The 26,824-nt window shown below is 38.2% G+C and overlaps 2 protein-coding genes across 4 annotated transcripts in view; both read right to left on the minus strand.

Moving 5' to 3' along the window:
- The window catches only part of LOC130871170 (contactin-4), a 1,056,779-nt gene that overhangs the window by 985,666 nt on the left and 44,289 nt on the right, over positions 1 to 26,824 (minus strand). The window lies entirely within an intron of this gene.
- LOC130871200 (high mobility group protein B1-like) lies at positions 2,109 to 3,053 on the minus strand. The gene has a single exon (XM_057764526.1). The coding sequence runs from the start codon at positions 2,961 to 2,963 to the stop codon at positions 2,316 to 2,318; it is 648 nt and encodes a 215-aa protein (XP_057620509.1). The 5' UTR covers positions 2,964 to 3,053; the 3' UTR covers positions 2,109 to 2,315.

The raw sequence follows: 26,824 nt of genomic DNA on the forward strand, positions 1-26,824 counted from the left end.
ATACTTCAACCTCCCAAGAGTGGAGATTATTGGAGTTCGCTACCATTGTGACATTCCTAAATTCTTAACTACTATGCAATGTTTTCTCTTAAATTAGAAAACAGAATATATATCACCTCGGCTGAAGAAAGACTTCACTGTCTTTCTCTGGTAAACGATGATTTAAATCCAAGTGATTGACAACTGCCTTCCATATTCAACATTCAATATTGTATATACACACACAAATACACACACAGAAGTCATAGACAGAATATAGTGCAACTGACACTCAATGATTAAAAAATTAAAATTTAAGTAATGTATCATTTCCATTCTACTTTAAATTCTCCATAAGCAACTGAGGTAATGAAGCATTTGACTATGTGATGATCCTCACGAAATAGTATTAAAGCCAGCAAAAGAAATAAGCTCAAGTTTCAGAGTTCAAGAACAAGAAAAAATTACTAAGGTTGAAATTATATAAAATACCAAGACAAGTGATTTAAGGCTAAAAACAAACAACGAGGGCAGGTTTTGGCAAACTTTATACCAAATGTTAAAAACTAAAACCAAGTCACCTTAGTACTGTTTAGATCAGAAAGAAACAAAAGAAAATGGATGTGTTCCATTCCAATAAGTTTTAAAACTAGAATACTGTGAATGGTTGTTTACAGATACTACAGTCTATGAATCAACTGTTAAAAAGGGTCCTTTCTTTGCTCATACAACACAATGCTGCAATAGTCTTCTGGGAAAGTGGAGAAGGGGGAATGTTCAAAGTACTTGACTGATAGTCCACTTAATGTGAAATGCACAGGCCAGGAACCTGTGATAGCCTTCACAGAACCATCTCTATAATAAACTATTGTCTCTTTCATTTCCTTCCCAGTGCTCTGAAGTCTCTGCAGGTGCTCTACTATGTTCAGGAAGAATAGGTTTATAAAACACTATGAATATCTTAGGCAGAACAAAAAGGAATGGACATGGTAAACTAAAGCAAAATATGCTTGGCAATTTAGTGTCTCTTGATACTTGTCTTTTGCTTTATTTTCTTTTGTGGAACTAGGGTTTGAAAAAGGACCCTGCACACGCTAGGCAAGCACTCTTCCATTAAGCTATATCACCAGCCCTTGAACATTATTTTTTAAAGTTTTCACTGTTCATTAGAGAGAATTGGACATACATATTTTTCTGGTTTTGATGGAAAATGTCCCCACTTCGTCTTCTACTGGTACTTTTCAGGAAATTAGTAGATAGAAATTGCTGATAGAAATAGGACACTAGGATTGGCCTAACCCCACACCATTTTCCCATGGTTGCTTCCTAATTGCAAGTTCAATGTGAAAATACACTTATGCTACTGCTACCGCAGCAACTACACCATGGTGTTTTGAAGTATTCCATCAAACTATAAGCCAAATTAAGCTCTTCTTCCATTAAGTGGTTCTTAAAAGTCAGGTATTTGGTCAACGCAACAACAACAAAAAAGTTATCAATACAGCAAATTGGTACATTGCTCTGACAATATTATTTTAAGATCTTTGGAATTGGTTTATGAAAAAAATGTGGAATAATTTGTAGCTTCAGGGTAAAGAAGTCCTGAAATACTTGGTGGGCTACTCTGATGGGAGTTTGGAAGAACAGAATGCACAGAGAAGTTGCCCAAATATTTATTGTTCCTACTAAAGTCACAATGTCATCTGCTGAAAAATATATAACTCATAGGGTATACCCTAGCATAGGTTGACTGAAGAAGAGAAGACTAAGGCTCAGTCTGCTGATGTTTCTATTGGTATTCAGGCATCTGTACTGGCCTGTGGTTGCAAACACAAAGAGCACTCTTTTTTTTTTAATAAAAAAAATTGTATTTACTTAGAAGCATTCAGAATGTCAACAAAACAGCTGCAATTTTTTTTTGCAATTACAGAGTGGTATTCAGTTAACAGAACAACAATTATCTTCTTATAAGCTGCATCAGAGACAACTGAAGATGAAAAAAAAAAACAAAAACAAAACAAAACAAAAAAACTACCGTCCCCATATATAACTAATTTGTGCTGTGCACCAACAAGAGCCTGCTTTAAATTTCCATGCCAATTTACAACCCCCAGACTGTACCAGGCAAGGTTAGTGGCTATTGGAAATACCACTAGGACAGGGCTATCTAAAGACACATTCGGTAGTGTGTTAACTATACAAAAAAAGACACTGTACAGTTTAAAAACAAATCTTACACAGCCTTACATTTCAATTTTTTTCTTTAAAAGGAGTGAGTTGTGTACAGGGGGGTTAAATGCTTTATAGACAAGAAAAAAAACTGCGCTAGAACCAACTTATTCATCATCATCATCTTCTTCCTCATCTTCGTCTTCCTCTTCTTCCTCCTCCTCTTCATCCTCTTCGTCTTCCTCATCATCTTCCTCTTCCTTCTTTTTCTTGCTCTTTTCCGCCTTGACCACCCCCTTTTTCGCTGCATCGGGTTTTCCTTTAGCTCTGTAGGCAGCAATATCCTTTTCGTACTTCTCCTTCAGCTTGGCAGCCTTCTTTTCGTAGGGCTGCTTGTCATCTGCAGCAGTGTTGTTCCACATCTCTCCCAGTTTCTTTGCAACATCACCAATGGATAAGCCAGGGTGTTCTCCTTTGATTTGGGGGCGATACTCAGAACAGAACAAGAAGAAGGCCGAAGGAGGCCTCTTGGGTGCATTGGGGTCCTTGAACTTCTTTTTGGTCTCCCCTTTGGGGGGGATGTAGGTTTTCATTTCTCTTTCATAACGAGCCTTGTCAGCCTTGGCCATGTCTTCAAATTTCCCCTTTTCTTTAGCAGACATGGTCTTCCACCTTTCTGAGCACTTCTTGGAGAACTCTGAGAAGTTGACAGAAGCATCCGGGTGCTTCTTCTTGTGTTCCTCCCGGCAAGTTTGCACAAAGAATGCATACGAGGACATTTTGCCTCTCGGCTTCTTAGGATCTCCTTTGCCCATGTTTAGTTGATTTTCGTCCGCGAGGCACAGAGTCGCCCAGTGCCCGTCCGGCTCTCGCTTGCCCCGGCGCTGTCTCTATGGAGCTCAATGTACTGCCAGGAGCACTCTTTTTTGCACATACGCTATATTTCCTTTCAAAAGTTGGGCCTGCCCACTTCCTCTCTCTCTCTCTCTCTCTCTCTCTCTCTCTCTCTCTCTCTCTCTCTCTCTCTCTTCTATTTGCCCCTGTCTTTCCCCCTTTCTCTCTTTCTCTTCTACCACTCTGGCCCCCAGGAATTGGTCTCTGCCCCATTCTCTGCCTCCTTCTCTATCCCTTCTCTCTCCTCTTTCAATAAACCTCCTACATGAGCTTTGTTGCATGGCATGACTTCTCTTCGTGGCATTTTAAAAATTACAACATTAGTTCCCTGACCAGGAAGTGCTCTCCTGGTACTTCCTACTGCTCACCAGCAGTCTGAGGCATGCCGGAAACCTGGTATCCGATACACATACAACAACCTTGCTTCACCAATTGATGGATCACTGGGCACCTCCATTCAACACTGGCCCTTTCCCACCTCTGCCTATTATCCACAGTGAGAACTTATTTCTCAAGTGTAGTTTCTCAACTTTTGGCCTGGTTAACCCCTGGTACCAGGCTACCATTGTTGTAATTCATGCGGCAGGGCTGCGTCCCCGGCACCCAGCCGCCCGCATGGCTAGCTTATGTCCCGAAATAATTACATGGAAACTGTATTTTTTTAATCACTGCCTGGCCCCTTAGCTCCAGCCTCTTATTGGCTAGCTCTTACATATTGATCTAACCCATTTCTAATATTCTGTGTAGTACCACGAGCTGGCTTACCAGGAAAGATCTTAACCTGCGTCTGTCTGGAGTGGGAGAATCATGGCGACTCCTTACTCGGCTCCTTTCTCCCAGCATTCTCTTCTGTTTACTCCACCCACCTAAGGGTTGCCTATCAAATGGGCCTAGGCAGTTTCTTTATTATTTAACCAATGGAACAACAGATAGAAAGATGACCCACCTCCATCATACCATGGTTCTCCCGAGCTTATAGTATTTAACCCCCTCTCTTGGTGACCCGTGCCTTTCTCATTTCTTAAACTTTCAGGTCCTTTGGGCTTTGCCCTTTGGTTTCTGCTCCTTTACTGAAGAATCATTGAGCAGCTTGTGCCTTTCTCACGTGATCCTCACTTGATTAAAAAAAAAAATTGGATCTTGCTCTGCTTCACTCATTGGGAAAAAGTCACCCAAAAATCTGCTTCCTGGCACCTTATATCCTGATATTTTATAGGAGCTTTGCAACATTCTGCCACGGATCCTGAGAGATGACAGGAGATTATCACTTTTTCACTCTTCTGCTTCCCCCTACCCCAATAAACTCTTACATTAATTCTGTTGTGCGGGGCATGTTTGTTTAGTGGCAAAGCCCACCAAAAAATAATCACTTCACGCTTGGACCCTGCCGACCTGCCCCAACCTCAACAGATCCACTCTCTTCCACCTACAACAAATTTGCTTTTTCTTTCACTGGTGGCTTTGCCTTTCATTCAGTATTGGCAAATGGATCTCTGGCAGAACTATCCATCTCTGACCATGCCCCTGAATATGAGGATTCATTTCTTGAACACAGTCCTGTCCTTACCTTCTGACTTGTCTTGAAGGTGACTGTGTCTCTCTCAAGTTCAAAGCCCTCAGCCACTGTACTGTATCTGACAAATCAGTGAGCAGCTTGTACTGTCTTGAAATTGACCCTCTCTGAATTCCTGTGATGTTAGGAATTGCAGACCCTTGTGTTTTACTTCTCTGCCTCACTCATGGGAATGGTGTCATTGTTTATACCTCCTTGCTCCCAGTGGAATGCTTTTTAGAGATCCACTGATCATTCCTAATCAGCTATTGTAGTAGTACTTCCAGCTGTTGGCCATAGAGCTCAGGTACAAGGCTACCAAATAAGTCCAGGTGATGATGGTTTGGTGATGGGACAGGATCAGGTGCTTTAAGCCCTAGGGTGTCAATGAGTCAACTTGGATCTGCTTCAAACAGCATTTTGCAAGTTCCAAGTGGTGCCTGATATTTCCTCAGAAACTGGACAGTGAAGTAAAACAACTAACTACTCTAGTACTCCAGATTTCTCAGATCCCCTAAAGATAAATGACACCTCTCAGGTCAGTAGGAAGTAGTCTCAAGAACATGGCATCTTCATCTCCACCTCACCTGCTACCCATTTCTAATACTTAACTTTTTATAATAAATAAAAAAGGAGGAATGTTATTATTTAGGTGTTTTGTTTGTTCTGGCCTGCCCATGGAGTCCTAACAGGATACATCCTAGAGGCATGCATCACCACTGCTGGCAAGCTACATTCCCTTTTAAAAGGTGGGCCTTGCCCATCTCCTCCCCCCTTCTCTTTTCTTCTCTTCTGTCTTCTGCTGCTCCTGTCACCAAAGGCTGGTCTACCCCCCTTGTCTCCTCCCCTTTTCCCATTCCCTTTCGGCTAATAAAACAACCCCTCCATGTAAGCCCTGTAGCATTGTGTCTTTCTCATGCCACTTTTAAAATTATAACAATTTCTACAAGAAGTGGACAGATGCAACATTACAACACCTTTCTGTGACAACTCTGAAGACACTAGAGAAGGAAAGTGTTCATAGTGAGCAAAACTGTGGACAGTGCATGTGCTCCGTATATTTTGACTAGCCTATAAGTTTTGGTTCCAGTGGTCAGTGTTCCTGCCAGAAGCCACAACAAACAGTCTATTGATCTAGAAGCTCAGATTTTCCCTTCCCCCAGCCACTTTGGGCCTGTGATGCTCTTAAGCCAACAGACCAAGAAAGGAATAACAGGGTAGGAGGGCGACTGACTAAGATTCCCAATGTGAAGTTGGTTGCTTCTGCACAATAGAGAAAATAGAGGTTATATCTGGGTGCCCGAGATTCTTTAGGGTATGTCTTGGTGCTAACATGTCTTATAAATGATGTCAATGGGAAACAAACCTAATATAGAGAGGAAGACAAAGGGCACACGCCCATTACAAATGAAGGCATGGGTCACTTCTCAAAGAAGACAAACCCAAAAGTTGTTGAGGTGGTTCCTGAGGGTGGAAGAAAAACCGAATGGGTAGTATGGGAAGGTAGTTATAAATATCAGCTAAGGCCACGTGACCAGTTGCAGAAATTAAGATTATAATTGTCATGGGTGTTCCTGTAATATTTTGTTAAGAATGTGTTTGTATAGATATTTGTGTTTTCATTTCTCAATTTCTTTATCATATAATGTAACATCAGTTAAGAGACTATCAGTGGTTACATATTTAAGTTTGAAATTTTAAGGGAATGTCTCTCAAGGACATTGATACCTATTCTAAAACTTGTAATTCATTTGTGGTATAGGAGAGATAGTTATATCATATTTATTGGTGAATATATGTATGATTAAGACCTTAAATAAATAGTATGTTTGTCATTATATGTGGGATAGTTATATCATGTTAAACATATTTATGAACTGGTTATTTTTTTTCATTTGGAAATCACACATGACAGTAAGGAGAGATGATTGTGTACAAGTTGACAAGGACGGACTTATGATGGCTATTCTTGGTTGTCCACTTGACTAACTGGAATTAACTAAATCCCAAGTGTTTAGGTATACATGTGGGGGGGGGGCATTTTTCTTATCTAAATCATTTGAAGAAGCAAGGCCCACATTTAATCTGTATCTTTTGAGGTGGGATGATTCACCTTTAATATGGACTACACCTTCTATTGGCAACCTATATAAAAGAAAGGGAGCTTGGCTCTCTCTGTCTGCTTGCTCTTCCTCTCTCTGGCAAGTACATTTCTTCACTGATCTTAGAACCAAAGTCTTCAGATTCTGCTCTTTGAAGATATTTGTGATGAACTATTAATAAAAAACAAAGAAAGATGATCGACTTCTGGAAGCATGACAGAATTTCTACTACAAAGCCTCTTCTTTTAGTCTTTCTGTTGTAAGCTGTTCTTTCTGGAACAGAAAATGAGATGTTTAATGTTGCCATGATTTGGGTGGGGTTGTTACAAAGCTTTTAAACATCTTCCACTTCATGTTATGTTGCATGGCCAAGATTCAAGGACATGAGTATGAAATCTTGCCAACTGCTACTAAATTAGATCCAAAAACTCATTTTGTAATTCAGGGTTTCAGGTTGAGGCTGCACTCTAATTTCAGTATAAATGAAACCACCCTCTATAATTTAGTGAGCTTTTTCATTAATTTTGATGGATTTCTGAGAATTTTGTGTAAGTGTGTGCTTATTCATCTAGTTTCTTGAATGAAAACAATGATTTATTCTGTACCTATTCATAAAAGACTATTAATTTCTGAGAAAATCCAGAGGGAAAAGTTTATAAGACAAGAAGTAAATAACTCGGGCTGGAGAGATGGCTCAGAGGCTAAGAGCATTGCCTGCTCTTCCAAAGGTCCTGAGTTCAATTCCCAGCAACCACATGGTGGCTCACAACCATCTGTAATGGGGTCTGGTGCCCTCTTCTGGCCTGCAGGCATACACACAGACAGAATGTTGTATACATAATAAATAAATAAATAAATAAATAAATAAATAAATATTTAAAAAAAAAGAAGTAAATAACTCAAGATAAACTTTACTCTATCTTTACAAAGGAGAAAATGTGACAGACAGAGAAAATTAACTCAAATATTTTATTATTTCAGTTTACTTTTATATGTTCAGGATCAAACTCTGGTATTCCATGTCTTTTATATCATCTGACCTCATTTTTTCCTATCTCATTGCCTTGTATTCTTCAGGTTCTTCATTATCAACATATATCAACAAGACTAGCATTTTAAATTCAGAAAAGGTTTCTAGAACTATTGCTTGTAAGCCCCAAATTCCTGGCCTCAAGGAAAATACATACCACAGTCTAACAACTCAAGCTTGGATATTAGCTAGTTTACTCAGTCCCCCAGTTGTAAACACAAAACTCAGATTTTGAACCCACAGATTATACCTGAGAGTACAGCATTTTTAATGTTTAATTACCTTTAGCATCTTTAGCATTTAGTTCCAAATCTGAGAACACCTTTCCTCAGCTGCTTTTTCTTCAAGTTACTTCAATTCAGCCTTGGTTAGTATCATTGACTCTCTCCACTTCAAGAAATACATGTATATGTGTTTCTCTTACCCCTTATTTTATTTTCCTCTTGGTTGCATGTAGACAGAAGTTTCTGTCCCAACCAGCCCCACCATCATTCAGTCCCAAATATATACACAGAGGTTTATATTAATTATAAACTGGTTTGCTTATTACTAACTGGCTTTTACAACATAAATTAACCCACAATTCTTATGTATGTTTATCCATGTGACTTGGTACCCTTTCTCAATAAGGCATTCTCTTCTTGCATCCTCTGCTTCTAGATTATGATTGACTCTCTGCCTTTCTTCTACTCAGAATTCTTCTAGTCTGGTTTTCCCACCTATACCTCCTGCCTAGCTATTGACTGTAATGGCATTTCGACTGTATTTTAATAAATAAAGACTGCCTGAAGATCTGAGAGTTAAACAACACCACTGATCAGCCTTACAGAATAGGTTATGGTAACACACACCTTTAACCCCAGTAGCCACAATAACATGCACCTTTAATCTCAGTAGTCACACTAGTTGCCATACAGATGGGGTGGTGCATGCCTTTAATTCCAGTGGTGGACACCTTTAATCCTAGCCCTAGAGAGGAACATAAGGTGGGTGGCATTGGGGGTGGGAGGAGACAGCTCTCAGACAGTCTCATTCTGAAGCAGGATCATCATTTCAGACTGAGGTCTAGGTAAGAGTCAATGGCTGACTGTTTTGCTTTTCAGGTCTTCAGGTTGGAGCCCAATTTCTGAGTTTTATTAATTCTGCTTCAGCTGGCCAGTCAGTGTTTTATTTAAGCAATATGAGTGACTAATCTTTACAGTGTACAAGAGCATTATCCCAGAGCATTTTCTTTTAAAAAGAAAAACTTTGAATCTATTCTCTTTTGTTTAGCTTTTTTCCTGATCATTATCTATAGCAACTTGAAATCAGCACACTAAACAAAGACAAACATCTATAATCATTTTTGGGAATATGGGCATACTTTTTTAGGCTACTTCCTGCTGTTTCAGGGTGTTGGTAATCTTAAGGGGACCAAAAGAAAAAAAATTAGTTTTATGGTCAAGTCCTGACTGGAGTATTACATGAAATGAAATCATCTCAGCCAGCAATCTTGAAGCTGTTCTGGATGTAGAACTCAGAGGAAAGTGCAGCAGAGGTGCTCTAAAATGTTGGATCATCTGGGCCATCTACTGCTATTGGAGAATTTTAGGGGGTCTTCCTTGATCAAACCTTATTTTTCTTAATGAATCCTCTCATTTCCTGTGGAAACAAAAGCAGAACCTCTTTCCCAAAGTACCATATTTTTGGCTTATGTTTGGAAGTCAAGATATTTTTAAAATACATAGGTTGGTTTAATCCAACAGCTGTTTATAATCAAATGTCTTTTAGCAGCTGTTGTTCTTTCCTCAGCAGTCAAAAAATTCAAGGACAACACAATAACATACAGTAACCAGATCTCAGTGTATTTTCCATCTTTACATGGTTTTATTCTCTTTATTCTATTTCTTTTATTTTTATTTTTTAATTTTTGGTTTTATGAGACAGGGTTCTCTGTGTATCTTTGGCTGTTCTGGAACTCACACTATAGACCAGGCAGGCCTCAAATTCACAGAGATCTGCCTACCTCTGACTCCCAAATCCTGGGATAAAAGGCATGTACCACCATACCTGGCTACTCTATTTCTTTCTTTTTTCAAAGACTTTTTCTATCCTTTTTCTTTTCTCTCCAAAACCTACATATATCTCTAAACACACTATAAGCAATTTAGAACTATTTTTGTCTGAATCTGTATTTACTGTATATCTCTATCCTTTTCTGGTCACACTCTGTGGAGTTTCTATGTCTGATGCTGGCTGCTCATAAACATAACTTAAGTGTTTCATGGCAAAGCTCTTAAAAGAGCTGTGAGGTTTTTTGTTTTTTTTTTTTTTCCCCACTAAAAGGAGGCCTTTGGGGGGGGGGTGATTTTTCAAGATATGGTTTCTCTGTAGCTTTGGAGTCTGTCCTAAAATTAGCTCTTGTAGACCAGGCTGGCCTCAAACTCACAAAGATCCACCTGCCTCTGCCTCTGGGGTGCTGGGATTAAAGGCATGCACTACCACTGCCCAGACAGGAAGCCTCTCTTAAAGGAGCTGTGCCTCTGCTCAAGGTCAGCAAATAGAGCCTAAAGGAGACAGAAGAGTTACCAAGAAGCTGTACTTTACTCTGTTCTTGTTTGTCTAGAAGTATTTTTTTTTTTTTAGAAATAAAAGCTTTCTCAGGGTTTATGTGAGAATTCTTGCCAAATATTTGGGCATCATCTGTAGATGGAACTTTCTGTCCTGCCCAGTCCCACAGCTGTTGAATCCCAAATAAATACACCCAGAGGCTTATTTTAATTATAAACCGCTTGGCCAATTAGGTCAGGCTTATTACTAACTACCTCTTACAACTTAAATTAACCCATAATTCTATTCTACGTTTAGCCATGTAGCTCATCTTGCTTCCTTTGCTTCTGGATGATGAATGTATCTCTGCCTTTCTTCTTCCCAGAATTTCCCTAATCTAGTTGCCCATCTATATATACTTCTTGCCTGGCTACTAGCCAATAATCATTTTAGTAAATGAATATGAGTAACAAATATTTACAGTGTACAAGAGCATTATCCCACAGCAGTTTCAGGTTTTCTTCCTGTTTTTAATCCCAAAAATGTTTCATCCTCTCACAATCCACACTCATATTTTCTATCCAGTTCTCAATTTTATTACCCATTGGTCTTATATAATCTATTTTTACAAAACTATACGTTTACTTTATGTTTTTTTCAATTGAAAGCCATTTCCATTTGTCTTTATATTGCAAAGCATCAATTGCCAAATAGATGACAGATCTTCTCATTCTCTACTCAAGATAAAATAGAGAACAGGTATGGTGGGTCATACCTTAATCCCAGAATTTCCTGTAGTCCTTACATTTGAGGGACTGATACAGGAGGATCAGAACTTTAAAGCCAGTCTTAGCTCCATAGCATATTCTGGGTTCTCTGGGATACGTGAAAAATTGCCTCAAAAATCTAAAATCAATCACCCAATAAGTAAAAGATGCAACTGTCACAATGACATGACTCAGAATAAAATCTTCTTTGGAACATGATAGCAGACGAAAGCTGAAGAGCAAAATAGGGTAATTCCTGAGAAAAGAAGAAGGAAGATTGTTTAAGTTACTTTTCACATCCTGTAGCAAAATACTTGACAAGAGCAAACTCCTCACAGTTTGAAGTTTAAGGACAGACTGGACTCTACACGGGACTGGAGAGCAAATGTATTCCATCACAGGGAAGAAGGCATGGTGGTTGTAGTAGAGACAGCTGATCACAATACGTCTGCATTTGAAAAGCAGAGAGCAATGGGTTGGGTGCTCAGCTCATTTTCTCCATTTTTATCCAATATTGGTATCACATCTCATCGACCAAAAATAAACATCTCTGGAAACACTCCCCTAGCACACACGAAAGGTGTTCTCATGGTGATTGTAAATCACATCAAATTGTCAATGGATTTTAGTAATAACAAATAAACAAAGATACATAAATGAGATATACAATTGCCCTCAAAGTGACCGAAAGTCTTATAAAAAACCCATGGTGCCCAAGCTTCTGTTACTTCAATTGGCAAAGATTATTTGACAATTCTTGGTAATTTACATACCTTATTAATTGCCTAAGGAGGGAGTTGATTACACGCTATTATTACACAGTACAGACATTAGATATTAGATAAGCCTTCCTCATGATAGCATTGCAGTGTAGGAACTTAAGAACAAAGAAAACAGGGTTAAAATAGTTAAACTCATTCAGTAGCTAATTCTAAAGACACTGAGTTCCTTCTCTTCACATTTATCTCCTCTTATCTAAAACAAACTTAACCTAGTGTGTACTGTCAGTATCAGAGACCACTACCAGTAAGTGAATTTCCAAACTAGAGTTCAAAGGCAATTGTATTTCTTATTCTGCTTATCCCCAGGTGTGTAATAGGCAATTAATTAGTCAGCACTATCCACTACAGATCTGATCGATGTCATTGCTCACTGTTGCCACATGATGGCGCTGCTTACAGATGGTACTTTATAATTTAGGCTTGTTCTAAGGGACACCTGCTTCTATGGACGTTCCTGCCATCGCTTTATATAGCCTATGGAAGATGAAATCATTTCCCAAATGAAAAGCTCATGCACAATAACTAGCATTTAGGCTTCCAAGGTTCTCCAGGCTCAGTTACATTAATTACACAAGAGGACACCAAGCAACCAGGTGTGTTAACAATGAGACTGGAGTGTCTCTGGCTTGTATCATTTTTCTCTAAAATACCATCTGTTTTGCCACTGAACAATAATATAATCACCCAATCACAGGCCCAGCTTTCCCTCTCCCCAAATACCGAGAACTATTAGTCTATTTCCGGCAACCTATATTTTCCAGTGCTTTCCTCAGCAGGGAGTAGGTCATGAACTGTTAATTCTCATTGTAGAAATCAGCAAAGCCTTACTCTTGCCAGTCTTCCAATGCAAGGCCACCAAACCAGAGACATAGGGATCCAGACCCCATGTTAAATTTATGTTCAGTGTTTGGGTTGAAAACTAAAGGACCCCTCAAGCAAAAGATACAGTGAAACCCATTGTAGGCACAAGGGCTAAGCAGTGGTTTTCTAAGAGAATGATATTTAACCCGAGATCTTAATGTAAAACCAGAAGTACCTATGGGCATCTCAGGTATAGCCTGGGAAAGTGAGATATTTGATGCACTAAACGAAAGGACAAGAGTATTGCCTAGGAAAGACAGAGACAAAGATAACAGGAAACTTGGACTAAATGGTCTTCCAAACTCTTGCAAATTATTATCTTTATTAGTCAATGCCCCATTGACAGCTAGGAGCCAAAGCAGATTCATTTAAAAAATAGTCTTCAACTAAGCCATGAGGAGAAAAAATTAAAGGTTTGTCCTGTAACACACAGATGGCACCTTCTGCTGTAATCAAGTCTTCTACAAGTTGTTCCTAGGGGATCCCAGCGTCTGGGCTCTCCAACAGCTACCTCTGAGACACAGATAATTTATTTGTATGTCCTCTGGCATCAGGTGCCCTACTTCCCTATTTAAGATACAAAGCCTCCAAGGTCAGAAGCTAATGGGTCAAGTATATGAGACAAATCTTTTCTGCTGCACAGGAGTAAATTAATGCAGGTAGGAGATCACTGGCAGAGAGAGAAAAAGATAGGAAATTTACATTTAAAATCAGCCGTGTGAACATAATGAGAAGATTATGTACAAGGCTTTCTGTATTACATTTCCAGGCTTTCTCTAGAAACAAATCTTTCAAGGGCAAAATAGTTAAATTAGCATGAATGACCAATACAAAAGCCTAAGACATAAAGACACTTGACAAATTTTTTGAAGGTATTTCAACAGAGAAGGCGAAAACATATGACAGGACAAAATGTATTGCTGTCTGTTCAGGATATCCTTCTCTGGGTAGTCCGGTATAGATGAAGGAGAGACCAGTGATTTCATTTCCTCTGTATGTCTTGCTCTTTCCGAGATCACACAGGGGATTATTAAATGGCTTTTCTTTATTGTTTGTTAAGTTTGATTCTTCCCACGAATTGTGGGTTGTTCCCATGGGAACCTCTGGATGTGTTATAAGAGCAAGACAGATTACAGACGGTCATTCACATCTTTCCTGACAGCAAAATACTTAATTCATTCTTCCTGTAGAAACAATACTTTAGGACGTTTGAATCCAAGGTCTGTGAAGTAAGTCTGTTTTGTTTTATAAGCATTCTGTCACCATCCAAAGGAAAAACAACTGTGGAAATGTTTCTGCTCAAAAGAAAAGAATAAAATCTGAAATTATTTGCACACAAACTCAAAAAGATTATACCAGAATATAATATCTCTTGGCTCATAAACAATTTGGGCTAGTCTACCTACCAGAGCTTTGAATGGATCAGAATTAAAATTTTAAAAGGGAAAATGATCACGACTACAGTATTGAGACAACACATGTGATCACTTAAGACTATAAAATGTAAACTTCAGTTATACCACAACATGAAATCATATTAATTCAGTCATGATTTATATAAGGTAAGGTATAGTGGGAAAGGGCCTGTAAAAAGTGCAAGTGTGTGTATTTTGTTTGACAACACCATCTTTCTTATGATTTTTAAATGAAAATGAAAGCATAGCTTTCCCAGGTTTCTAACATGTGCTGCATTGCTCATGAATGTAATCATCTCACCTAGGAGACAGGAAAGTTTTCCAATTGTCCTGTGAGATTCCAATCTCATCCTTTCTCTACACAGCAGTATCAACAGTCTCGAAGAGAAGCAGATTGCTACTTAAATACTCAACTAGCTCTTACCTCACTAGAATAAAGGAGGTCCGTTCCCCATTGTTTACCACCCTGTTTGTGTAAGCATCACTGTTGACTCTCTGTCTCCTTCCCACAAAACTCGGAATGCTATAAATTTCATCTGTTATTATTATGCTGCTGTATTTATGCTTAGGTTTTAATCTTCGGTGTTCGTAAGAGACTTCATTTACCAAGGTGCACAGCCACCAAATCCAATTGTCAGAAACTGCCTTTCACATAGCTGATTCCCTTTTCCTCCTTGATATTGTTTCTGTCCATCAAGTTATTAGGAAATCCTATTTCCCTGCTACCTCACTCATTGGTTCTCTTTTCTAGAATTATCAAGATAACCCTTAGCTACCTTCACTATTTCATTGTTCCTCACAGCCATCTCTTTTTATTGTGAGAATTTAAATATCACTCTTACACCAATTAACTCCTATGTTTTTTCTATGCCCCATTCTACTACTGACACCAAGCCTTTACAGTCGACTCAGTACCTTACTTCACTATGTACATACATATGAAATCTTCCTAAAACTCAGTGACTGCATACAGAAGCTAAGTTTATTGGGATGCTGTGGGGTCTGTGGATTATAGATGGACTCAATAGGCAGCTTTTCTTCAAGCTGTAGGACTGGCATGCTTATTAGCCTGACTCCATCTTCCCGGATTTTCCTTGCAGTTGAAGCAAAAGAATATTAGCCAGTCAGAGGAAGCTATTCTCACAAAGATTCAATAAACCTAAGTGTCCAAGCTTCAGTCCCTTCTTTCCCTCTAAACTCTAATGGTCTATTGGGTAAAGGCACTGGTACCTGGATCTTCTTGTTTCCATCTTCCATTGTACCTTAGCAACACTGGGATTCTAGGAATATCTGTATGCACAAAATTATATGGGTATGTAGAATCAAAATGAGGTGTTCATGTTTGTGTAAAGCAAGCACCTTACCCACTGACTCAACTCCCTAGCACTCAAAAATAATTTTAATAATAAAGGTTCCCCATCTCAGGAAGGAGGCAAAACAAATCTTGCTTGCTATTATGAGAAGAACAAAAGGCAGTTGCAGTGAAGGGATGAGCACCTTCAGGTAATTAAAAAATGACTTGTATGTTTAAACAGAAGATTCCCAGTTCAGTCATGCTTAAAAGTTGTAGGAGAGATTTCTTCCCTGCCAAGATATATATATTTAAGAGCTTTTAACTGAAAAAAAAAAATACCTGTTTTAGGCTAACTTGTCCATTAATAAAAGACTAATGAAGATTTTCTAGAAAATATTAAGAATGTGGCTTGGAAATTGATTTCCCCAACAGAGAAAGAAAAACAAAAAACAACAGCAACATATGTTCTCTGCCTGAATAGAACTCTTTACAGTTTCAAATGTCAAAGGAAGCCAAGGGGAAGGAGACCTCCTAGTTGTCTGAGCATGTTATTTTGCTACCAATTAACAACAATGACAGTGATATACTATGTGCTACTGAAAGCTAGAAGAAAGAATTTTAAAAGCTGTCAGCATAAAATTTGATAAAGATAGGAGGAGGTAGGTGTTTTACCCTAATTTACTCACTACTTAACCTGTGTGTGTACCATAACATTGACCTTACCCAAGGATACCTATCATCCTTGCTTTCAGGGATCAGATTTAAAAAGTAGCATAAGATTAGTTTATCACATAAGTAGCAAAAATTGTCATTTAATATTTTAAAGGTTTCTTAAAATACTATTGTTAATATTTAACATTACACTGTAAGATTAAAAGCTCCATCTCTATATTGGAGATAAGGAAACAGAAGTAGCTTTTCTATAAACATTCCCATTAACCACAGAGTTTGACTCCAGAGAACAGACTTTTAACCTTGTGTTAAATGTTTCTTAAAGTTAGAAGTCAATTCACAAAGTGCTTGCAATTTGTCATGTATAGCACACAGCATTTATTAGACTACTAGTTTTTAAATGTACAGATATATTCCTATCATCTTAATTAGACATTTTAACTATAGTCTTACATATGTCCACTTCTATATATATATCTTGAAATTTGAAAGACAGAGAGATATACAAAGAGACAGCGCAGAACAGAGAGAGAGAGACAGCAAGAAATAAGTGTGTGTGTTGAGAGAGAGAGAGACAGAGAGAGAGAGAGAGAGAGAGAGAGAGAGAGAGAGAGACTCTAAATATGCTGAGCCCTACTCTTTATGAAAATTTGTCTAAACCTCTGAAGGTCAGCATGACAGCATTGTGGTCATTCTTCATACTTATTTGGTTAGCATGGGGTCAGGTCTCATCTTATGTTATCAGTATGAGAAATTAAAACACATAAATCAACAAGTAACCTATAAGGCATGTGGTTCCTACAGTTTCACTAACCAGTCAATTCATTTCAAGTCACTATACTTCTAATATTTTAATTTAATTGCTTTCATAAGTACAGAGAAAAATATACATGCCCCAGACTAGCATCTGTACAGCAGGTTGGTTGAAAAACATCAATAAAGACAGAACTTCAAGGTACATTTCCTGAGGCCTGAGGTAAAGCTACCGTCCAGCAATAAAGGCCCCTATCTTCAGCATATAAGCCTAAAGGTGCTTTTAGAGTACAGCAAAAATGTAAGTGGGGGTAGGGAGGTAGATTAGGTGAAAAACACAAGAAGCTCAAGCTGACCATTTACGACCAGTGACAGATTTCTCAATGAATCTCTCTACTGACAAAAATTGCCATTTAACCTCCCTTGATACAAATCTTGTGCTCTGCTTTGAAAACCATTCCACGAAAATGCACACTCATTACACCAAAACTGCAAACTATGGAGTTTCCACAATGCAAGTACCTCTAGTACTATTTCCCTGCCTGACTGAACTTGAGGTTCACCAGAAGGTAGATGGAACACTTCTGAAATAATGAAAATCTAATAGTTGACCCAAGAGTTTTACTCACTCAGAAATTTACCTGGTTTACTTTAAATCACAAAACTAAATCTCTCCTATTACAGCAGAATCAATACAATATACAGGCCCAACTCAATTAAAGAAAATTCACAGTAGTTTAGTATTTGAGAATGTGGTAAGAAAATTAACAGGTTCACTGGAGTGACACTACAAAGGGGGTGTGTGTTTGTGTGTGTGCGTGTGTGTGTGTGTGTATGTAGAGAAAGAGAGAGAAAGAGAGAGGGGGAAACAGAAACAGACAGATATCATAGGAAGAAAATGTAATGTTTCATAGACATTCAACAGTAATTGAGATAAAAATCCAAAAGCATTGCATTTGTACCTCACAGATTGTCACATTCGTCCTTGACTTTTGCTTGTCTCTGATCCAGATTATTAACACATCATATTACAATATAAATGCCACATATTGGAATTATCCCAAGGCATTTAGTCACATGAAGAAAGAGAGCCATTAACATTTACTGACTCATTGAATTTAATCATCATCAGATAATTATTAAGTCCATTCATCAAACCTCATAAGATTCATATATTCTAGCTTCACACACCAAGAAAAAGGATGTTTCAAGCCAAAGGTTATAAAATTACAATCAATATCATTTCTATTTTCCTGAATAAATTTATAAATTGAATATAACTTTACTCAATAATTATAACCAAAAAGATAGAATATACTTAAGGTTAAAGGTATCACGTTGAAATTAGTCCTGTTATGACTTTTCTAAATTTTCTTAAAAGCCAAACTCTCACCAGCACTCAGTTAATGGGGACTGTACAATAATTCCAATTTGGGGCAGACTTCGTAGAATGGAAAAGAGGAAGCCTGGAGGTAAATCCCAATGGGAGCATGATGGGGATCATCTTTACCCTTTGAAAAAGGGTAGAGTTTTGACAACGGTTTATCATATTTTATGATAGTCCCTTATTTTTCACAGTTTGTCTCCATTATCCAAACCACTGAAAATAAATAAATAAATAAATAAATAAATAAATAAATAAATAAATTGTAAAGCTTGCTCTAACTTTGCCATACTCTAGGTTTTATTTGATTATTTACAGGCATAAAAATTGCATGGCCACAAGTCTTTGCTCTAAAGGATTAATGAAACTGAAACTGAACAGAGCTGGCATGACACATGGGCAGAGGGCCAGGCCAACAAGATGACTAAGTATACCTGAGTCTCCCCAACATGTACATGTCATTATAACACACTGGTGTGTGGACCGAATTACAAAGAATTACTTAAATGTGGCCTATTATGAGGAAACAACAGAATACTACCAGAACTCATCTGATGAAGTTACAAGTGAACACAAATTTCTATTCTGAATTACAGTCTGTGCATATTTCTCTTATTATTTTCCAATAAGCAAAGAAATGTCAATATTTAAAAGTACCATTTTAGCAAGAATATGCAACTAGGTCAAGAGACCCTACCATTTCCCAACAATCACCATTCTCTCTCTCTCTCTCTCTCTCTCTCTCTCTCTCTCTCTCTCTCTCTCTCTCTCTCTCTCTTTCCTTTCAGACATATGCATGCACACACTCACATAAATACACACAAACAGACACACACATACACACACATTTCTGACATTCTCTGCATATATAGCTCACTCTATAAAAGTAACATAAACCTGTTATGAAAAGCATGGTTCAGAGCTGAGAAATCTGCAGCATTCCTGGGCAAATTTTTGTTGCTTAGAATACCTTAGAGCAATGGTTCTCAGCTTATGCATTAGGATGTACTTGAGTCAGCTAAGATCAAGACCATCAAAGAGCATGGATATTAACATTAGCGATATTATAGTTATAAAATAGCAACAAAGATAATTTTAGGGTTGGGGGTCACTGCAACCTGATCTAGGGACTGTATTAAAGGGTCACAGCATTAAAAGGTTGAAAACTGCAGCTTTAGAATACCACACAGATGAGGATTGAACTGGTTTTCATACATAGGATCTTAACGTTTAATTTAACTAAATATACTTAATTGAAGATTTCCAATATGTCAGGCACTGTTTTATTTCAAGTTTCCACTTTAGAACTTCAACATAAGCATAAATAGTAGGATCTGAGGTCAGATAAATAAATGCAAACCCAAGCCATGACCTCAACCGTGCGCATCACCTTACAACAGAATGAGGGATCTACTATAGGTGAGCAAGATCACACGGACACCTCACTACCATCTGCACCTGTGTCTGCCTGGGTCTACTTTACTTGCATAGTCATGGCTGAACTTTCTATAGTTTTCAGTCAAGAATTTCCCCTTTAGCATCTTTTGGAAACTCAGAAAGTAGATATGTAGTCTAAATTAGTCATGATCCACCATAGGAACTGGGTACAGCATTATGTGAAAGGAACTCCTGTTTTCGTGACTCAAAAATGCTGAAAACAACAAGAATAGGATATGGGCTAGAAATCCCAATCCATAAAACAGCCTCATGGTTAACATCAAGGAAACAAATCACAGGTTCTTAATATTGCTAATTTGTGGCAACTGCTCTAGTAAAAGTTGCTGCAGATGCCCTGATCATGATGGGAGCTAGGAAGAGCTCATCTCTGTGACTGTTAGTTTTCCTTATGTACCCAGGGAATACAGTTACTGATCTTTCTAATTTTTCTCTATCTTCCTAGCTCTAAGTTAAGTGTGACAATTCTCTACCTGAAACACTTGGAACAAGATGCATTTCAGATCTTGGGGTTGGTTTTTGTTTTGTTTGGACTTTTGAATATTTACAAGCATGATTGCTTCAAACATCCCCAAACTGAAATATTCATAAAATCAAATCCCTTTAAATATCATGTGGAAGCTAAAACACTCTCAGAATTCAAATTAGGGATAATCTCTATGTCTGTAACACTCAAAGGAGGACTATGAACCTCTGTTTTACCTTCCTCACTACACACACACACACACACACACACACACACATCCTTGACAAAGAGTAAAAGCCTAACTAAAAATGGTATGGGTTAAAGTAGTTCCACCAATTGAATTCCTCATTAAAATTTTCCATTGATGTCTTTAATTATAATGTTACCTGAATGGTTCATCACTGTGTGGCATCTTAGGTTCATGACAACAGGGCCCAATTATTTGATTACTTATTCTATACTTAAAGGAGCAGAAAGGTGGATAGTTGATTATGGCAATACATTCTTTCCTCATCTAAAAATCAAAGATGGTAGTGGTAATAACCCAGTGTGATGCCTAACATACCAAATTCATTTAATATTGTTAGATTTTAATATGCTAGAAAAATTGAATAAAAGGATAAAGCTAATTGATAATCACGACTTAAAATTATATTCTTCTGATGATTCTGAGTCTCACACACTTCATCTATAAAATGAGAGATTCTAACCAACTACTACATGTTGCTGTGAAGACTGAACAAGAAAATGATCACCAATGAAACAATTTAGACACATACTTCACATAAAATCATATTTAATAAATTTTTCTTTGATATATTTAAGCTATCAATATTTGTGAAAGCAATTTCAAATCAAATTCACAAATAAAGGAAGATAAATAGAACTGTTTTATTAATCTGATCATTGCTGGTTCAAAATTACAAAGAAAATAGGAGGTTCTTTAACCTATGAAATGAACATGAATCACAAATTATGAGAGGACAAGAAATGCTGAATTGCAGTAAGATGAGCCCCCAGAGGACACAATGCAGAGCTCTGAGTGACCCTGAGAAAAATCACTTATGCAAAGAAGGTACAAAGTATAAATCCATTTGAATCCATTTAAGAGACATAGAGAGGTTAAGGGCAGAGCCATCTCCTCTTCTGGAGGAAGCAGATCTGGTATAGAGTTAGACCTCAATGATTGTTAATAGGGGCACTGTATACAGAAAACTCAAAAGCCATGGGGAATGGGTTTCTGGTTCTCCACTAGGAGATCAGAGAATATTCTAGAAATTAAATCCTTATTTTTAATGAAATTTAAATTTTCCTCCTTCTCTTTCTTTTTCTCCTCCCCATCACTGTTCTTCCTTTTCTGGTGTGGGATTTCCCTCTGTATGCTGTGATTACCACTAATGAATAATGAACTGCTTTGAGCCTATAGCAGAGCAGGGCGGGGCAGAGCAGAACTAGGCAGAGAGGACTGAACTGAATGCTGGGAGAAAGAAGGGCAGAGTCAGAGAGAAAGCCATGGAGCCACCACCAGAGTCAGACATGTTGATACTTTGCCAGTAAATCACTGCCACGTGATGATACAGAGATTAGTAGAAATTGGTTAAATTAATATGTAAGAGTTAGCCAATAAGAAGCTAGAGCTAATGGGCCAAGCAGTGATTTAATTAATACAGTTCCTGTGTTATTATTTTGGGTCTAAGCTAGCCAGGCGGCTGGGAACCAACAAGTAGCCTCCCACTACACCTTTCTTTCTTCAACCTGTTTGCCTTCATTCTTCTATTACATGAAAGGGCAGTTGTAATAGCTTTAGAACTGGGAAGGAAAAGGGTGCTTGACACTGAATGAACAAGTGTTCAACATTTAATTTTACTTGCTATTTAAGAATTTAATATATGCCTATAATGTGTTTTCATCAAATATAACCCCTACTTCTCTCTCATCCACTTCTACCCTTATCTCCCTAAGGCAGGCACCTTATCTATGGCTTTGACTCTTAACATTAAATAAAACCAAACAGAGAGGCTAATATATCTGGGGGATAAAATAATTTACAAAAAAGTTATTATTTGTGTTAATCATATGTAGGAACAAGTGCTTCCACAAACACTGGAAATGACATAAGCATGTGTACTGTTTATTTCCTCGGTGTTCTTCTTTGACTCTGTGACCAGTCAACAATCAGTTTCAGGATAAACTAGAACCATGCCCATCCAGTTTATGTGGGAACAGTTCATGTGCCTTTAATTAAATCTATTAAAGTATCATAAAATGAATATTTACTGCATCCAGATGAAGAGCATGTAAAAGACAAGATAATGCCTAGCTGCTTTAGGTTTAAAAATGCACCATCAGGTCCTGAGTATGACTGTGCAGAGTCAGCAGAAAGCAGGCAGTAGGGGAAGAAGCTGAAGGGACAGAGATAACACTCCCATATAGATGCTGCACTGTAAAGAGAAGACACTTAGCAGCTAAGATGTCACCTTGCTAGCCTTTGTTATCTCCTGTGCCAAGAACATTCAGGGTGAAGAGATGAATGAGATAGAAGGGGGCAACTGATAAAGAAGGTAGGGGCCATCAAATTGGTGTCGACATATATAATATATATATATGACAAGAGACTGCTTGTTCTACAAGTTCTGGAGAGCCCACAATTTGCCCCCAGGTATTAAACTCTTTGTTTAGATCTGGGAAGAACACAGACTCCTGATGAGCAGTCAGCCAATGGCCCTAAACTCCCTGCACCAAGAATGCTAATCTTCAGTGATTTAGAGCATTTCGGTCTTCAACATGAAACTAGATTCGCATGTGTCTGCCAAATTCTGGAAGGTTTTTGGAGGTAATCACAACAAGCTCACTTGAAAAGCATTTCACACTGAAAATGCATCTGCTTGAACACTGGCGTGGTTTAATTCTGCCTTATGCAAACCTGGGGGTGGTGACAACATGATGGTGTAGTTATCAGTCTGAGATTCTGGGAGTTACATAAGTTTGGCACAGGAGGTAAAGATTGATTTCAAAACCTCCTTGAATAACTGAACTGTTTCTAAACTTCTGACTTACATCTTGTGTGCTACATCATCTGTGATAGATTACCACAAATAAAGTTACTTGCATAGTACAAATTATCTTGCAGGTAGAAAAGTGAGAAGTTCAAAAGCAAATGTGCCTGGACTAAAACTTAGCGATAGTAGAGCTTGTCCTGGCACATGTTGGAGAGCAGAGGGTCTGCCTCCCATGTGTCCCAGTTTGGAGGAATCTCTTGAATTATTGAGCACCCTTCTTCTTCCTTCAAATACAACTGTCATCTGACTCTCGCCTCTGCTTCCAGGGCCATATTCTGCCCTGGATCTGTGTCTTGTCACATTCTTTCATTCACAAAGATGCTGCTGGAACAACTCCATATCAAGATGCTTAACTTATTTTACTTAATATAAACTAGGCTGAAAAAGAAGGACAAATGTGATATTTTTTTTTTGTCTCATATAGTGGATCTAGATGTTTTTTATGGAGTGGATCTGGGTACATGGCTCAGTGAATAATGGTACTTATTGCACTAGCATGAGTTTGTATCCCAGCACCTACGTAACAAACCAGGCACGGTTGTGCACACACCTGTAACCACAGTGCTGTAGGGGACAGAAACAAGAAAATTATTGCAGCTTGCTGGCCCTTGTCACAGTTCCATGATGAGCATGAGACTTTGTCTCAGAGAAGTAAAAGTGACAGAGTGGGCATCTTGACTGTCTCCTATGGTATCTTCATAGGCGCGCGCGCACACACACACACACAGTGTGTGTGCTAGCATACCTCCAAGCAATATACCAAATACATGTATATTAAACTCATACACATGCATAGTCATACACTCACATACATGCACAAAGGCATATATGAGTAGAAGGATGAATATTTGCAAATAAAAGAACCATTAGAGAACAAAGTAGAAAATTAAGAATATAACCTAAGTTATGTGGGTATGTGTTTATAAATATATCTATAGGTTTATGTTGTGATCCAGCTGCCCTCACTACCCCTGACTGACAGCAGAACTTCCTTACGGTCTGTAATTGACAAGGATGTTTGTGTTCTTTCTGGCCGGTGGGTCTCCACAGAAGCAGTAGAGGCATAAAAGGTTGCTGGGCAAAATAAAGCTTGCTGTTCTTCCACCTGAAAAGAAGCCTTCGTGTCTCAATCCCGGCACCCCCCACCACGCCAGTCTCGGCAAGTCCAGGCCAGCCAGCACGGCAGGTTTATATATATACATATATGAAGATGTATAATAAATATATTTTTCTGTATAATAAAATTATAAAATCCTATTATCTCCATAATATACGCTACCTTGAGATACCTATTTCATTTTTTTTTCTTTTTTTAATGGTCAGCTGAGGATTTATTGGCATAAACATAACCACATATAAAAACATAAATTATGAAAAACAGTCATGATGTATCCTACCATCCCCCAAGCCCAGAGCCCCCTTCTGCAGGAGGGTCAGCCTGGCACCATCTTGGTGCATCCGGTAGTCGGTGGAGCAAGAGAGCTCACATAGCAGGTTTTTGAAGTCCAGTTTATGTTAAAGTCCAAGTCGTGATTGTTTTTGGCATTGAGCCTCTTGGACCTGGACTACTGTAGATACTTAAAATGAATATGTTGAAATGCTAGTCTCCAAAGTGCTACAGTATTTGGAAGATGATTAGTTAATGAAGGTGATACGTTTATGAAAAAGTGACTTCACAAAAGTAACCTGATGACCCACTTCCACCATAGAAACACCACAAGCAACAATCTGCAAACTAGTAATTGAGCTCTCACAAGACAGGAAGTCCGCAGGTTGCTTAGTCACAGGCTGCCAGCCGGCATAGCCCTTAAAATTACATTCCAGTTATTTCATTTGATAGAATTTTGCTCTAACAGCTCAAAGATAAGACAGCTTAGGCAATAGAGGTTTCTATTTTCTCATAGTCATATAAGAAAAACATGGTTTATGTTTTCCTCTTGATTGATATTTAAAGACTTTCAAAGTTGAGTTTGCAAGGTGATTTGATGATTTAGGAAGATTGTATGTGTGTGCCAGGCCAAGGACAAGGAATCGCAGAGCAGAAGCATAAGGAAAGGGCTGCTGATGTAGCATAGTGGGTCAAGTGCTTCTCTAGCATGCAAAAAGCCCTAGGATTGATGACTCAACCCCACAGGAACTGTTTGGGAATGGGAGCACAGTGAGTGTAATCCCAGAGCTAGGAGGACAGAAGTGCAAAGACTACTCATTGAGTTCAAGGCACGACTAAGCTATAATTGGCCCTGTCTAAAAAAATAATAATAATCAATGCTCTAGAAGTAGCCCAGAAAGTAAGAAAAGTTGCTGCTCTTGCAGAGGACCCAGGCTCAGTCCCCATTATCTACATGGTGGCTCACAGTTATCTGTAATTCTTGTACCAGAGGGCCTGCAACCTTCTTACGGCTTCTGCAAGGACCAGGCACACATATGGTGTCCAGGTACATACATGAAGGCACTCATACCTACACATAAAATTAAAACAAATAAATATTATGAATAATCAAATAAATAAATGATCAACAAAATCGCAGAAATTTAATTGCTCCAAAGCTAAGGAGACTGGTCCCGTGTTTCCCTAGAAATGTTTCCCTTGAAATGTTTCCCTAGACTTTTGGGTCTAGAATTTTCCAGTTCTTGAGACACTCAACAACCAAACTTCCTTGGAAAAGTACCCTTAAATACTATCACCCATGAGCACCCCATTAGAATTCCACTAGCCATCTACCTGCGTGGTTCTGTACCTGTGTTATATTGTCAAGGCAGCTTGAAGTACTTCACAGTTCCAGTATTAGATTGCATTACATTCCTTCTGATTCTATCATATCTTAGGAAAGCTGGGATCATAGCTATGGTTGAGTTAAAACGTGATGTATGGAAATTAATATAGATGGGGAAGAGGGTGGCAGTGTCCAATCTAATTCTAGTATGTGAGAAGTTATTAAGTCCCCAAGAGATTCACGCACCTCATTACTGAGTGACTGTGGGCACTCAAAGAAACAGAAGTTCTTTCTTCCCAGATTGGATGCATTTTTAAAACAATCGAACTTTTCCCAACTGTGTTAACACATAACTTTTCACCTGTTTCAACTTAGTCATTTTCTGAATAGAACCTTTGTTTCTCTAGGCTAGAGAGCTGTACAAATTTGACTGAGAGTGCAGGCTACCAGGACCAAGAAACCTAGAGAGTCTTGGATTATGAGTTTCTATTTAGGTAATGCTTACAAACACTTAATGTTCTGGTTTTCTTGCCAAATCCAGTCCTCAGAAGGTAACACTGTCACCCATCCATTACATAGGAAAAGACATTATCCAGGTATCCTAAATAAATCTCTATCCTGCTTTTCAGAAACCCCATCTTTGCCCCATAACTCATGAAAATCACACATGTGTTTTGCTACTGTCTTCAGAAATAATCACAACTGTTAGGATATGTAGGCTTATAATTTTTATAATTTCTACATAAATTTCTACTAAGTTAGATGTGTTTTAGAAAGGTATAACAGATACAAATATGATGGAATGATAACATACAAGATATGTAGTAGATTTACAAAAGGGAATTTGGCCATATGATAATTATCTGATAAATACAAGCTAGGATCAGGATGATGGTATAATTTCAAATGAGTTACAAATCTGAGAACCATGGTAGCTAATGGTATAA

Source organism: Chionomys nivalis, chromosome 1 (assembly GCF_950005125.1).
Source record: "Chionomys nivalis chromosome 1, mChiNiv1.1, whole genome shotgun sequence".
NCBI lineage: Eukaryota > Metazoa > Chordata > Mammalia > Rodentia > Cricetidae > Chionomys > Chionomys nivalis.